The 16,180-nt window shown below is 51.1% G+C and overlaps 1 protein-coding gene across 1 annotated transcript; it reads left to right on the plus strand.

Moving 5' to 3' along the window:
- The first annotated feature begins 4,193 nt into the window (after window positions 1-4,193).
- On the plus strand, window positions 4,194-15,430 carry DBH (dopamine beta-hydroxylase). Its single transcript, XM_003211322.4, has 12 exons — window positions 4,194-4,652; window positions 6,423-6,569; window positions 7,332-7,589; window positions 8,402-8,578; window positions 9,014-9,116; window positions 10,154-10,320; window positions 10,997-11,140; window positions 11,218-11,256; window positions 11,646-11,705; window positions 12,252-12,379; window positions 12,824-12,983; window positions 14,939-15,430. Exons 1-12 carry the CDS (start codon window positions 4,272-4,274, stop codon window positions 15,062-15,064), a joined length of 1,890 nt encoding a protein of 629 aa, XP_003211370.2. The 5' UTR covers window positions 4,194-4,271; the 3' UTR covers window positions 15,065-15,430.
- The last annotated feature ends 750 nt before the right edge of the window (window positions 15,431-16,180 follow it).

Consider the following 16,180-nt stretch of genomic DNA (forward strand, 5'->3'; position numbering starts at 1 on the left):
CAAAGAGCTGTAATCCCGCAGACTTTGCAACAGACATTTTTGCAGAAGGGAAGTGCTAATGAGGAGCTGCAGCATGGGAGCCAGTCGCAAGCCTCGAGAGCTGGCCACAGGCCAGTGACAACTTCCATTGGCTCTCCTTGCCGTTTGGAAGGGGTCCTGTGCCTGCCAAGGCTGTGGGATAAACAGAGCAGCAGCAGCCAGGAACCAAACCATTTGTAGGCTTTAAGTAAGGTGCACACGTTGTAAGCAGCTGCTTCCCCCCAACGCCTCCATTGGTGTATGCACAGCATAAGGGCCCTCCTGCATCCGCACGTTCTTGTTTCCTCATACCTGCCTCAGGGTTTGGGATCAAACTGCCCAGGAATATCACATGATCTGCATCATTCAGCATCTGAACCAGGCTTTTTTCCCCTCCTCCTTCCCCAGGGTACTGCTCACAATGTGCTGTCATCAGGGAGGAGCAGGCTCAAGCCTGTGACACGAGTGACATCTTCCTTCCAAACGTGGCTCCATTTGACCCTTGGATTATGTGGCCACCAACCAGAACCAAAGCTGGATACAGCTGAAGCCATGTAGGACAAGTCTGTACTGGAGCCACGTTGAATTATTCATGTATTTAATATTTATCCACTAATCTACCCTTTATTATACCTTCTGCTAACTCTCCTGTTACAGATATCAATGGCTATGGGAAAAGCTGTGAGGAGGGCTGGCAGCAGGGAGCAGAGACATGCAGAAGTGCTTTGGGATTCAGGGAAGGGAGCTGGAAGGCCATGAGGTGACCACAGGAGAGGGCCAAGGATGGAGAATGGAAACTCGTCTGATCCTGCCTAGAGCATCTTTTGCAGGGACATGTGAATTCATGTTACAATGCGTGGAGATGGGTATTGCAAAGCCACTTTATTTATGGTGCTTTTATTGGCAGGGGAGTGGGAGTGCAATACAATTTTAGCCACTGTGATGTCTCTATCTCCCTTACATTCCACCTCCATTTCTAGAGCCGTTTTTGCTCTGAATTACACAATTTCTCCAACTGCACAAAGGGACTTGCTGTACCTGGCATGGCTCAGCCTTGCTAGGTGAGGAGAGCTCCAGAAGCTGAATGCAGGTCTCCAGCATCACCTGTCCCTTTCCGCTCCCTCTGCAGGCAGCAGAATCCCATCCCATAAGGCAGGCATCGGGCTGCATGGCACTCAGCTCAGACATGCTTGAGCATGGAGAAAGACACAGTTCACACCATGGTCTGCGGGGAGCACAGCCCAGAGGGATCCTCCAAGAGCTACGGAGCCTGAGACCACCATGATGTCAGCTCGGTTATACTCCAGTTCTCAGATCCAGCTCAAATCTCTCCCACCTCCCACTGGCACCATGCACCACATCGCACAACCCTGTATAAACAAACCCAGCGAATGCTTTTGTCTCTTCCTGTCCTTCTCAGATATTTTGGGTATTTGTGGCAATCTCTCCTGTTTATATAACAAAGCCACAGCCCAGTGTTTGTGGCACCATATCCATGGTAACCCTAATATAGCATGCACAGGCAAGTAGGATTTCATTAGGTGGCTCAGCTGTGGCAGTGTTTGGGGGGAGCAGCAGGGATGGAATGTCTCTGGTTCAGGGACCTGGCTGCCCACCCACATCCCAAGGGGAAATGCTGCTCTTTTTTTGCTAGCTGTGGCCTGTCCCTGCTCCCACATCGCCCCATCACCATGCCGTGGTGCTCATTGCAACACCTTCTCCTCACCTTTCATGCTGCAGAGAGCCGCAGGTGTTCACCCAAGCTGCTCAGGATCCTCCAACAGGAGCCACGAAGCTGAGGTTCATTTCTGCCTCCAGTTTGGGAAGATTCCTCCAGTGGTGCAAGAGAGAGTACATTTGGTCCTGAGGAAAATAAAAAACAAAAATAGGGAAAAAAAAGGGAAACACCTTAGGAGAAGGCAGGAAGCTGGGAAGAGCAGAGGCTCCGCAAAGGTGATGCTCTCATTTGCAGCCCTCATGCTGTAGGACACAGACGTGCACCAGGAGGAGGAAATGCCTTTTCCTACCCACTGCTGATGGGTTATGGGCTCCTCTGAGCATCCTGCCTCGGCCAGCACCCACGTTAGCTGTTGAGTTAAATAATGACTGTCTCTGGCAGTGGTATGATACAAACCCAAGGGCAAGAGGTGGGTCTGTCCAGAGAGGGGAATCAAGCAGAAATCCCTGGGACCCTCCTCACCCCTGTGAGCATCTCTCCTATGTGCCAGACCTCTCTGCCACCTCATCGGAGCCAGCCTGAGTCAGAAGCTGCTTAACCTCATCAGCACCCAAGAAATCCGATCAGGGCAATGGCACAGGGCAGGATCTGGCCATGGACAGAGCCCCAGGGCACGGGATGCTGTGTGCGTGCAGCAGCCCAGCACAGCAGGAGCAGACAGCAGCCTTCCCTCTGTGCCTCCCTCACCCTAATCGAATTTACATCCGTGTTAGCAAGGCAATGGATTATAGCTCGGAGGGGTGCTGCCTGCTTCAATCCCTAATTCAGTGCATCAGTTGTGCTTAAGCCTGCTTACCTGTAAGCAGAGCTGTTGCTGGGTTCAGACAGCACCTAGCATGGCTGAGCTGGTGTCTAAGGGACTGTCCATTAAAAAGAACCCTTCTCCACGGGCTCAAGGCACTATGCAGGTGTCCTCTGTGCAGTACTGCTCTCTTAGTTCTTGCTGGGGTGGATGGAGCAGAATAGAGGAGCTCTGTGGAGGATACAAGATACTGCCATGCTAGTATCAGTGCAGCAGTGCTGTATGAGCTCCAGCAAGAACTCAGCACTGGAGGAAAGCAGCTCTCTCTGTTCTCTGCTTTGAGGACAGGGGCTGAACATGCAGCCATCCGGTGTCCCTCTCACCGACTGACATATGGGAGTTGCTCTGAGATTGCCCCAAGCAGTCCGGGTGCTGGACTCAACACACTGGCATTGCTACCTTTAGCTTGAGTCTTAAAATATCCCCCAGAGCAAGACACAGAAAGCTGAATCCTTGCTCTCTGTTTGGATTTATGGGCAGCAACCTGGGAGAAACTAAAGAAGGGAGAGATATATACATATTTTTCCTTCTCTTTAAGTAAATTCTCACTGCTTATCTCCAAAGTTCAGCTGTTTTCAAGCTGACCTGCCTGCCTGTTCCACTGCAAATTCCTTCTGTACAGGAAGGCTCAGGCGCTCCACTTGCCAGCAGCCTGGAGTTTCATCTCCAATAGAACTTGTTAGCTAAAGACCCCATCCCACCCCCCGATGAGGATCATTTTTCTTCCTGCTGTGCTGACAGCTCAGCTTCGTTCCCCTTAGAATTAGGAAACAAAGCCAAGATAGGAGATGAAGCCAATGAGGCTGTGCTTGGAGGTTAGAAATGGGGCAAGGCACCGATCTGTTCTCGCAGCCAGACATCCACCCGATGAGCCAGGGCTGGCACAAGAGGAGCATCCATCTGATGCTTTCTGCTGAGGATCTCAGAGCACAGCACGTCCAGGACTGAGTCCAGGAGCTTTGAGTACAGTGGGGATGCTACTTCCAACTGTAGCGTGCAGCTGAGCTGAGCTGAGCTGGGTTGAGCTGTGCCACCGACTCCTCCTGTGTCGCAGTTGTGTAAAACATCACCAAGTGCAACCGATGGGCATGCATTGATGGTCCATTAAAACACCTGGGAACTGAGCTTGATCTGTTTCCCCTCAGAGCTGGGAAATGCAGAACTGCCCCAGTGACTTTGCTGTGAGGAGCATGAGTGAAATCTGAGCTGTGAGGGGATGGAGGGGATCCTGAGCAGCACTGAGAGCATCGCTGGTTGTAGGAGCCAGCATCAATAGAGCAGGGCCACAAGCTCCGAGTCCAAATCAAGGCAGAGCTTGAGGTGGTTCATGTGGAAAAATTAATAACCTAAGGAGAAGCAAGAAATGGGGCACAAAAAGTATCCTTAAGCAAAGAAGCAACAAAGATAGAGCCACGCTGGGGTGGAGGCAGAACGTGTTCCTGCAGCGAGCAGCCTGCAAGTGAGCAGCACTTCTCAGCCACTAAGGATGATTTAGGAGCGAATAACATCAGCCCAGTCGAGTTCAATTGCTATTGATAATGTCCATGTGCAATTAGGGCCAATTAGAGGGAGGCAGAGAATGACAAGTGTTTGGCCAGGAGGTGGGGGGCGGGAGTATATTGGGGGGGTCAATATCACAATCCAATTTTCCCACAACCAAATGCAATTAAAGGATAGCACTTACCCAGCTCACCCAGGAGGGCCAGCACATAAATGGCAAAAGCCAGGAGGGTGGGTGCCATCCTGCCCAGCATGCAGACCCATGGCAGCACGCCGTGTCCCTGCCCCAGCTTCAGGCTGCGGGAGCTGGCATCCATGTACTTCACCATGGTGGCTGTGTTCCTGGTCATCCTGGTGGTGGCCTTGCAGGGCTTGGTTCCCCGTGGCACTTATTTCCCCTACAAGGTGCCCCTCGATCCCCAGGGGCTGCTGGAGCTCTCATGGAACGTCAGCTACCCTGAGCAAGCTGTGTATTTCCAGATCCTCATCAGGAAGCTCAAGTTTGGGCTCCTCTTTGGGATGTCGGACCGGGGTGAGTTCGAGAACGCAGACCTGGCCGTGCTCTGGAATGATGGTCACAGTTCATATTTTGGGGTGAGTTGTGTGTTTTTGTGGCTGTGTTTGGGGTCACTGCCTGATGGGTGAATCTGACCGCCGTGAGTTTGGAGGATTGGGCACAGGGCATTGCACCAGGTCCAGGTGGTGCAGAGGGGCTGCGGAGTTTCTGATCCAGACATTGATGCTATGGGTTTGGTATAGGATCTGAAATGCGAAGAGGAAGGGATAAATACAACAGCACATCAGCGTGGCTAACAGTGCCAAGCCCTGAGTGTCTGCTGCATCTGCAGGATCTCCAACAGGTGGTTGCAGGGAGCAGCTCTGCCACACACACACATGCAGGAGGCACCCACAGCTCGGTTCATCGCGCGCTGCTGCCAGCAACATTAAAAATTAACTTGCAGCTCCCATTACTGACTTTGAGAAAGTGCAAAAGTTATCGAGCAGAAAGCCTGCTCCTGCCAGCGCCAATAAGCCGGCTGCAGCTCACGTCTGCAGCTACAGCAAAGATCAACAGGACGCAGGAAAACACAACCTGACGGCTGACTGCCAGCAGCGCGGCGTTATCAGAAATTAAACATGCACAAGTATTTGGGCAGCTTGTAAATCCTGAAGGGAGCAGAATGGGAGGGAGACAACTCATTTCTAGTTTTGCTCTTTGTTTCTGCTGCTGCAGATCGCTGCCCTTTCCTACGCTGCCCATTGTAGCCTCTTGGGTGGTTGGTCTTTCTGCTACAATAACTAACCCTGTGCTCACCCTATCCCCAAACCACCCCAGCCAGGCACGTTGCAATTGTGCTTTGCTGCAGAATGCAATTCATATTTTTTCCCCACGTGAGGCTTTCCAGTATGTTAAATTTTACCTCTCTGCTTGCTTGAAATTAGCCATAAAACATATTCTTTTGCAATCAGCCGCGATGTGATCTGCAGCGCAATGAAAGGATAAAAGGGAGGGCTGATTATCTGTGCTGTTTTCCTGCTAATTACCCACCATTCAGGATGTGGGATGACCTGAGCGCTACAGTATTTCACAGCACTGTGTTAAAAAACCATAAAGAATAATTCCTAATCTCGCTGAATGAGCACCATGCAGCATTTGGGCTTTCACTTCGTGCCACACAGCATCCTGCCAGGAGGTTTCTATAACCTCTCCAGCCCCAGTGTTCTCCCTCCCAGCAGCTTTTCTGCTGGATGTCAGCTGTTAAAAGATCCAAATTTGCTCAGCCCCCCCATGTACTACAAGATTAATTTGTACAATATGCTCCTATGAAAACAAATGTCAAGCTAGCTTCATGGAGCTGATTTTACTCTCCCCCTCTAAGGACAATATGTTCTCAAAATACCACTCTATACTTTTGGCTGAAATGGTGCCAAGATGCTTTATTCTCTTTCTTCTGTTTCTTCCCCCAAGATAAGAGAAGCGGTGCCACTCACAGTGGTGCAGCGAGGTACTTTTTGGAGGCTTTTTCTTGGCAAACAAAAGCCATCAACAGGAGACGCAAAAGATCGAGATAATAACACTGCTCAAATCCAAATTAGAAGGATTTGTACTCCCAACCCTCAGTCTTTCAGCATAGGAGCACCATACTGCTTTGCTTCTCGGTGTGGCTTTGTCACCACCATTAACCAGGTTAAAGAGGAGTGAGCCAAAGGAGGGTGACCCAGAGAGGGATGATTCAAAGGAGGTGATCCAAAGAGGGGTCACCCACTGAGGGACCTTATGACCACTGGTGGTCCCCACCCTGAGCCCTAGGGCCACAAAAGACCTGCTGCCTCCCCTCTTACTGGGTGCTCTCCCCCCCACAGGATGCCTGGAGTGATGCCCATGGGCAGCTGCACATGGATTCCCAGCAGGACTACCAGCTGCTTGGGGCTCAGAAGGCCCCCGAGGGACTGTACCTTCTCTTCAGAAGAGCCTTCAGCACCTGTGACCCCAAGGACTACCTTATAGAGGTACAGCATCACCCTCTGCCCGCTGCAGCACACTTGGCCCCATCCCAACCCCCATAGCATCAAGCAGAGCTCCAACCTCTGACCTCACCACTGTTATGTTTTGTGGGCAGCATCAGGTGTTTGTGCTGCTTAGAGCAGAAAGGAAGCATGCTACAGATGTCATGAGCAACGTTTGGCACAGTCTGTTTACAACCACTTATAAACCTCTATAACGTGTAGATTTTAGCTTGTTTGCATCACCCGCTCCTGCTGAGCAAGTGTTAGGTCTATATAAATCCCTTCCTGTATCACTTGGATTTGTAGTCTGCAGCCAAGCGTTACACTGAGATGTTGCTCAGCGGGAGGCAAACAGGAGGCTGCAATAGGAGCTGAGCAAAGGTGCAGCAAACAGAGCTCCCTGGGTCCAGCAGCACCTCCTCAGCCTGCAATACTTTCAGCAGAGCCCCTCACTGTTCACTCATAGATCATAGAACAACATGGGTTGGAAGAGATCTTAAATGTCATCCACATCCAATCTCACTGTTGTGGACAGGCTTACCCTCCAGCCAATCTGGCCTTGGATGTCTCCAAGGATGGGGCATCCACAACTACTTTGGGCAATGTAGCTCACTAGAAGGATTGGGACAAAGGGAGGCCCTGTGGGAGATGTTCCATTTCTCCTGCTCCTGGCTCACCCAGGACTCACGCCTCCAGCATCGATACCAAATATCCACACAATTACCACTCTGCATGCAAAATCACCTAACTTTGCTTTTGCTTCAGGATGGCACCGTGCACCTTATCTATGGGATCCTGGAGAACCCCGTCCATTCCCTCCGTGCCATCAATATCTCTACCATGTACAGAGGGCTGCAAAGAGTGCAGCTGCTGAAGCCCAACATCACCATCCCTGAGCTGCCCAACAATGTGAAGACCATGGAGATAACGACCCCCAATATTGTTATTCCCAGCCAGGAGACGACCTACTGGTGTTACATTGCAAAGCTGCCAGACAGCTTTGCCAAACATCATATTGTCATGGTAAGAGGCAGATCAGTTGCATTCACATACCTTTAAGGCATACTGCAAAGCCCACTACTTCCCTGACTTTCCACTGGGAGAATTTCGGACCCAAACAAATTCCTTACAGCAAAACAATTGGGCATAGGTGTACTGTGGGGGGTGGGCACCCAGCAAGCAGAAGGGAAGCCTGACGCGAGCTGCAGCGAGAGCACAGGGATTTATAGGGGAAAGATGGCTCTGCAATGGAAAGCTTAGAAGGAGGATTTTCTCTCCAACAGATGGTGGGAAATGAATCATCTGTGTGTAAGTAAAAAGTGCGTAACTCCTGATACCTTCCCGCTGCTGCAGATCGGTTTTGCAGCTGGCGATTTTGGCCAGAGCCATTCAGCAGCCTTTCTACCCCGAATCCACCTCTTTGTGCCCTGAGCAGCTGCTGGCCAGGAATGGAGCCCAGAAGCCCTGCAGGCAGTAGAGCCAGGACCCTCTTTGTGGAAAACCGAATCCCTCTCAGCCTAGCAAAACTGGCAAAGGACTTGGTCAGCACAAAGCAGAGCAAGCTCTGCTGCTCATCCAGTGCACCCCTCTGCAGGGAAGGTACAAGGTGTTTCTCCAGGAGCTCTGATGGACTGGTCCTATAGCCAGCCAAGAGCTCTTGGTCTTTGGTCCCTCATGCCCAGAGCATGAACATCCCCTGGCATGGTAATACTCAATAGAACGTAGCCATGGTGGGCTCTGTGTGGGGCATGCACGAACTACACAACCAGGACCAGGGATGGGTTCTCAGAAATGATCCTAATGTGCTTCCCTCCTTCTCGGATGCCACTTTGCAGTATGAGCCAGTGATCACAGCGGGCAATGAAGCTCTGGTTCACCACATGGAAATCTTCCAGTGCACAGCCGAGTTTGACAGCATCCCCCAATACAACGATCTGTGTGACTCCAAGATGAAGCCAGAGCGACTCAACTACTGCAGGCATGTGCTTGCAGCATGGGCCATGGGAGCTCAGGTGGGTGCAAGTTGGGATCCATCATCACTCCTTGGGACCTTTCCTGCCATCTCCCAACTGTTTCAGGCCCATTTCATGGGAACGAGCATCCCTGCATGGGCTGCCCCAAACCCAGTTGGGATTTGGGTTCAGCTTAGCACTCTATCCTCCTCCAGGATACTTTTGCATTTCCTCCTCACTTCAGCCCACCTCCTCAGCTCCTCAGATCAGTATGATTCCCCCCTCCTCAGTGATTATGCCATCACATGTTCAAGGCAAGAAATCTTTAGTTGCAAGAGCAGCTCTACATCAAGCACAACAGAGGACACAAGTCACGTCCCCCAGCCCACAGCAGGGCTCAGGATTACACCCGTACATTCCTCTCCTTGGTCATTTCAGCTTAGTTTCCATAAAAACCACCCCATCACTCCCTTAATGCCCTCCCTCTCTTTCCAGGCTTTCTACTACCCCAAAGAAGCAGGGCTTGCCTTTGGTGGTCCGGACTCCTCCAGATATTTGCGCCTTGAGGTTCACTACCACAATCCGCTGTTATTCAAAGGTGAGTGGGGGCATGGAGATACCCAGTGAGACATGGGAGAGCTGGGTTAGTGCCAGGGATTGTCAGGGAACAGACACCACTCGATCCGCCCTCAAGCATGCAGACAAGAAAGATGCTCAACACCTTTATTTAGGGGGGCTGCTATGGGATGCCCCCCATCTTCTGTGCAGGGTGGTGGTGGGGGGATTTGAGCTCAGAGCCAACAGTGATACCAAAGTCAACAGGGAGACAGCACCAGCCTGGCTAGGGATGGGGGAATTCGGATGGTTTTACTGGTATTCCTGCTTTGATAACGTTGTCAGGAGACACATTAAAAAAAAAAAAAAAAAAAAAAAAAGATCGCAAACAACCCAGTTTCTTCATTTACATAAAATCATGTAACTTCTTGACTACCCAAGTGTATTTTTAGGAGATCAGAGCATATGTACTGTAGATCAACCATAGCACCTTCAGCAACTTGAGAAGAAAAACATCTATAAATATGGAGCTCACGTCTTTCATAACTTATCAGCTTTGCTTTGTTAACCGGTAGGGTCTCCCTTGTTATCCTCATGCCATGATGGGCTCCAACCCAGAGACTGGAGGCTCACACCCAGCCCCACATCTCCAGGAGGAATTTGCATTTTCCCTCCTGCCACGTTCCTAGTAAGAGCATGGCTTTTGTTTTTTGGAGATGCCAGTTAAACAAAAAAGAGCTGTGCTTTTTAAGACAATCAATTAATCATAGAATCATTAAGGTTGGAAAAGACCACTGAGATCATCAGGTCCAACTGCTGACCCATCACTACCATCCCCACTGACATCCCCATGCCTATAAGCGCCTCCAAATTACCCTGAGATCTGTCCTTCTGCTCTGTGCTCCCTACAGGTACTACTTACCTCTTTGTTGGGAGCAATTGGCGACCAAGCCTTGAATGCATGGAGAAAGCTGTGAGCAAGAAGCTCGAGCACCTCTCCCTTCACTTGTGCCAAGCAGAGCATCATTTCTCAGTCCTGAGCCCATGCTGTGTTTGATGCTCTGTCCTCTCTCCTGCCAGGGCGCCGTGATTCCTCAGGGATTCGCCTCTACTACACAGCCAACCTGCGTCCCCACGATGCCGGCATCATGGAGCTGGGCTTGGTCTACACACCAGTGATGGCTGTGCCCCCGGGGGAGACCACCTTCATCCTCACTGGGTACTGCACTGACAAATGCACCCTGCAGGTGAGTGCCCGGCACCCCAAGCCCTTTCCCATGGAGTTGTGCTGGGAGAAAGCCCCCTGCATGTGACCCACAGTGAGCAGCTGGTTGGGATGCACTGAATTCCCCAGGAAGGCAGCTCTCCTCTGGAACCACCTGCTCCATCTCCCCCAAGTGCTGTTCTCATCTAGGAGGTCATACTGCTGTGCTGTGCCATGCTGGGTGCTTTGCTCTACGGGAATGCAGGGATCACAGAGTCATAGAATGGTTTAGGTTGGAACTAAAGAATGGCTTGTGTTGGAAGGGACATTAAAGATCATCTTGTTCCAAATCTCCTGACACTGCCTCTGCTTTCTGGAGCTCCTCAAGAGCTCACTCAAGTATATTTTCAAACTGCTTGCCCTGCTCTCAGGCAGGTTTTAGTGGGTAATTTGGAGGACCTACCCAAAACAGGTAATTGGTGCAATCACTAACAAGGGCAAGGAAGCAAGCAGCTCACAGGTTCCTGCTGATTTCAGGCATGGCTGCACAGCAATTGCATGTAACAGTAGGCTGAACACCCACCCCTCTGCAAAAAGCTCACTTGTAGGGTCCCAAAACTCCAAATCTCAGCGCAGGCAGCACCCAATCAAGCACACGAGGTAGGAATGCATGGGATGGATGTGGGGTCAGTCGTGGAACTGGAGCCATCCTTCCCCAGGCACTGCCTGAAGATGGGATCCGCATCTTCGCCTCCCAGCTCCACACTCACCTGGCAGGGCGGAAAGTGGTGACCGTGCTGTCACGGGATGGCAGAGAGCAGCAGGTGGTGAATGCTGATGGGCACTACAGCCCACACTTCCAGGTACAGCCCTGCTCCCTGCGTTGGGTCGGTGCCACCCGTGGGTGCAATTCCGACACATTTCTCCTCCTCCCACTCAGGAGATTCGCATGCTGAAGGAGTTGGTCGCAGTCTTTCCGGTGAGTGACTCCATCACTGCTGCCCACGGTGCCCTGCTCAGAGCCCCAGCCCTGCTCCTCCCTCCATGGGGCTGTGCCTGGGCTCTTGCAGGTGGATGAGCAGCCAAGTTGGGTGCAAATCTGACTGTGCAAAGCACGGCCCAGGTGCACTGTTAAGGGCAGAAATTCTGAGGAATTAAGGAAAGGAGGAAATGTTTCTTGGGGTATGGCTGCAGGGAATCTTCCAGGGAGGTGCAATTTCAGCAAGTGCTTGGGGGGCATTGGGGCTGAACCACCAAAGAGCACAGAGGTCTGCTGCATTATGGATTCACTGGTGCCAGTATTTGTTGTCTTGGGGGGGGAAAAGCTTTGTATTTCCCCACTTTCTCACATCTGTTGGAACCTCACAGGGTGACGAACTCATCACCACCTGTACCTACAACACAGAAGACAGGAACAAAGTGACTGTGGTGAGTGTGGCATTGGAGGGGTTGAAATCAGTGCAAACTGGGCTGAACCAGAAATAAGAAGGGGTGAGGGGTTGGAAAAGAAATGAGCCAAGGCTATGTTGCCTGTAGCTGGGATGCCAAGGTGCTAATTGAGAAGTAGCATGTGTCACTCTAATTCCCATCACAAACTGTTCCACAGGGGATTAACTGTAATTAAAGAGAAGTGTGGTTTTTTTTTTTTTTTTTTTTTTTTTTTTACAGAGCATGTTATTTCTCTCTTTTTCCTAGTGAAAATAAAATAAAAAGAGCCTGTCAGAGGTACCATCAACAGGCACAAAGCTAAATATAGTAGAGGGATTACAGAGAATCTGCATTTTAATGTAAAGCACAAAATCAGGCCTGAATGTCTGTCCTTGCACAAAGGGCAGTGTGTGCACACAGGTGTGGGCTCAGTGCCCTGCAGCCCCTCTGCCCTTTCTGCATCCTTTGTGGCTCCAGTATTGCCAGGCTGGATCCTGGCACGGCTGTTGCAGGGACAGGTGTTGTTCCTTGGTGTCTGTGCCACAGGGTGGGTTTGGCATCATGGAGGAGATGTGCGTGAACTACGTGCACTACTACCCCCAGACACAACTGGAGCTCTGCAAAAGCGCCGTGGATCCAGGCTATCTGCACCTCTACTTCAACACTGTCAACAGGTACAGGGTGACTGAAGCAGGGAAAGTACTGGGATCCTTCTGTGCGTTATTGGAAAAAGAATTGTGAGCGTGGGTTTTTGGTGCTGGTTGAACTGGGCATGGCTGGAAGGAGTCCTACCCCAAAGCAGGCACCAAGTCCAGGCTTTAAGGCTAGAGGCAGTATGAAACCCTGAGAATGGGGAACCCTCTGGGTTTGGGGCTGTACTGCATGGCCCAGTATAAGGGGTCTGTAAAGCACACCGTGTGATCCCAGGCAGACACTGAGCAGCCTTGTAGCCTGCAGGGAGATCTGACCTTGTAGGGATTATCCTATGCACAGACAGGCCAGTGGCCCCAAGTCTTCCATATGCAGTTTGGAGTCTTTCCAGGTTAAGCTTAAGGCAGGGAGGGATGCTGCACCAGGACATCTCTACAGCATTTCAGCGTGGCATCTCTCCTGCACAGGTTTAATGATGAGGAGGTCTGCACGTGCCCAAAGGTCTCCGTCCCAGAACAGTTCTCCTCTATTCCTTGGAATGCATTCAACAGAGATGTGCTGAAATCCCTCTACAACTTTGCTCCCATCTCAGTGCACTGCAACAAATCCTCAGCTGTGCGCTTCCCGGTACGTAGAGCTTTCAGAGCAAAAGGCTGATGTGCAAATGGCAGAAATCCAGGCCCTGAGGGGAAAGCAGCTCAGCAACACTGTTGGGCTGAGCCCATAAGATGGGTTGGGGCTCTGGTACCTGGAAATGTAGGGCAGGGAGTTGCTGCAGAGCCCCAGCACCAGCATTAAAAGAATACACATATAACACGATGGAAAGTGCAGCTGTGACAACAGAGCAGCAAGATCCCAGGCTGCACCCAGTAAGGATTTGCTCAAATGCAACAGCCACGAGCACAGAAATAAAAGAAAGAAGCTACTTACCTTCAGAAGGCCTCAGATATGCAGGAATCTACAGCAAGAACCCCTCACCTCCACTGCCAACCCTTAAATGAGGTCTGGGCAGGGGTGGATCCTGGCTGCAGCCCTTCTGGTCACTCAGTGCATTGAATACGCCTGAGCTCTCCTGGGTTGGCCCTGCCTTCCCACCAGGTGCTCAATCACTGCTTCAGGCCCTGACTTAGCATTTCTGCTACACTGTGCACAGCCAGATGCAATTAGAGAATGTGTATTTGCATAAAGTGATTTACAGCCCTCTTTGAGCAACCCAGTGTTGAAGCATGGTGATATGAAAAACCAAGGAGAAATGTGAAGGGATTTACAGGATTTGGGCCAATTACATCAGGTCCCAGCAGATCAAGCTCGTTGTGTGCTGCGTCTGTGCAATCTCCAAATGTAGATCCACAGCAAAACAAGGAGGACAGAAAAACCATGCCCAGAAATGATGGTTGTGACAACATCATCATCAGAGATTACATAAACCAATGGAGATTTAAAAGCACCAATTGTGCCTTTCTCCACCAGTTCCTGGTGCCATCCTGCAAGGTAGGGCTGGGGGCGGTGAGGTGATGCTGGCACAGCGATGGGACAGGGAGCTGAGCAGCCCTTGCTGCTCCCTTGGTGGTTCAGAGCACACAGCCCCAAAGCTCTCACTGCTCCCCTAAGCCTTGAGGTCATAGAAAGCTGCTGTTTTTTCTTATCTGGCACGCTGCAGCAATGCTGTCCTTCTCCAGTCATGTGGGGAGGGGTTCTCTGCTCCCCTCCACTTTTTGCAGAGCATACTGATATGGTGCAAGCTCTAAGTTCTGGTCTGATTTGCTTGACACGCTGCAAGGATTTCATCCAAAAACTCAAATTATATGTTTCTCCTTCTGCTGATGACTCACCTTTACCTCTTTGTCTCCAGATCTCCCTCCTTCTGCTCGCTCATGGGCATGCTCAGCCTGCCCATGATGGTTCTGTCTGAGCAAGGAGCCAAAGCCAGCCCATGCTGAGCCCCCACACACCCAGCCCCTACTCAACCCAGCACATCACATAGGAACTGGATCCTGTCCTGCAGGCTCAGCCCTAGGAGCAATCTAAACCCAGCAGGTTGCCCTTTGCAGGCAGCATCCCTGAGAAAGCCACTCTCATACATGAGAGATGCTGAAGATTTTCTCCTGGCTGTGGTCACCCTGAGCTCCCATAGCTGTGCCAGCCCTTCCCTGGCTCTGCCTGCAGTGTCTCATCCGTGCTGCCATGTCGTGTGGGTAAACAACTGCACTGGCACATTGCAAATGTCACCTCAGCTCCAACCTCCCTGCAGCCCCCATAAGAAGCCTTTCTGAGCACGGTGGGTTGGAAGGACCCGTGGCTTTGAGCTGTCTCTATTGACTCGGTGGGTAATGCATTTTGGGGTGGAAGTTCCCCCATTGTGTTGCTTTTGTGCAATATGCTGCACCACAGACATCTGCTCTGTTCCCGGGATGCGTGGGTGCGCCTGCAATACAAATAATTAGTAATGCCTCATGGGAAAACATCCTGCTCTGGGTTAAAAACACTTCCAATGTTAAAGATCATTTCATTTTTATAAGTAGAAACGTAGAGTCCCCAGGTACCCGAAACTCTCTGTCTCACAGCGTGCAATTCTCTTGCAGGGTGACTGGGAGAAGCAGCCTCTTCCCAGCATCACCAAGACACTGCGGGAGCCCCAGCCTCACTGCCCAGGGCCTCGTCCTGCCGTCCCTGTGCCCATCAACCTGAGTGACATCAGAAGGGGCTGAGCTGCATCCCAGTCCCTGCTGGTGTGCCGTCACCGCGATGGGACGCAGCATGGACAGCCGCAGGGAGCATCATCCCATTGCTCCCTGCATCCCTGCCCCAGCTCCTGCCTCCGGAGGGGGTTAGGTCTCATCTCTCCCAGTTCAGAAAGTACCCTGGAGATGGAAAGCTCTATATTTAGTGCATTATTAGCAATCCTGGCTCTGAGTAATGCTGCTTTCCGCCCCCAGAATCATAGCGCGGAGGTTCGCTTTATGCCGAACCCAGCTTGGCCCCGGGGAAGGGGGGAAAGAAAACATTTTTCCACGGAGAAACTGAGGCATGGAATGCAGATTGTGGGAGCAGCATGGGAGCCTTTCTGTACCCACCCTGGTGCGCTCCCCCTTGTTGGGGATTATTCACCTTCATGTGACCAGATGCCAGTGGATGGGAACAAATGATCCTTTGGTGATGAGACTGAGAGAGGGGGGGAGATGGGGGAGGGAAACTGGGGGGGAAGAGACAAACCTTTTGGAAGGAAGAATGACTCCATTAAATATTGAAATGAGAAATTAAAAAAAAAAAAATTGCTTTTTGTTTGGACCAGGGAAAAGACTCACGGTGTCCATCCCACCTGGGGGCCTCTGTCCAACTCAGGCTCCATGTGCACACGCCAGGCTCTGCCTCCCTTGGTTTGGGGCATGCTCTCCCTACACACAACCCCTACACATCCTTTCAGGATGAAAACTGAGCTTTGGTAGGGAAGACAGTGCTGCATTATTTCAGCAGACACACGGCTAATTCTGGCATCCCCGAGTAGCCAACGTGAACACACATTTATTAGGACAAATGGACAGGAGTGTGGCCCCTCAGGGACTGCTATCACATCCTATTCACAGACAAATCCACCTGGATTTCGTTTGTTAATGTTTGCAGCAAAACCAAAGCATTCTGGAGCTCAAACCCTTGCCCATGGCGCTTGTTGCATGAGGCGAAGGGATTGGAACTGGCTCCAAAGAGAATACAAAGCAAGCAGAGCTAGTCAGAGGGAACAAAATGAAAAGCAAGGAGTGTGATTATTTCTTCAGGCAGGTGAAAGCTTTAGCAGAGATCAGACCCTTGCTGTGCTGTGAAGGATG

This window comes from Meleagris gallopavo, chromosome 19, assembly GCF_905368555.1.
Source record: "Meleagris gallopavo chromosome 19, MGAL_WU_HG_1.1, whole genome shotgun sequence".
Lineage (NCBI taxonomy): Eukaryota > Metazoa > Chordata > Aves > Galliformes > Phasianidae > Meleagris > Meleagris gallopavo.

What these genes read in the sequence shown, in the direction of transcription:
- DBH (XM_003211322.4), top strand. Translation starts at nt 4,272, where the DNA reads ATGGCAAAAGCCAGGAGGGTGGGTGCCATCCTGCCCAGCATGCAGACC. An exon ending in CCAAGGACTACCTTATAGAG is followed by an intron (nt 6,570 to 7,331) that starts GTACAGCATCAC and finishes CTTTTGCTTCAG; the next exon opens with GATGGCACCGTGCACCTTAT. An exon ending in CAATCCGCTGTTATTCAAAG is followed by an intron (nt 9,117 to 10,153) that starts GTGAGTGGGGGC and finishes CTCTCCTGCCAG; the next exon opens with GGCGCCGTGATTCCTCAGGG.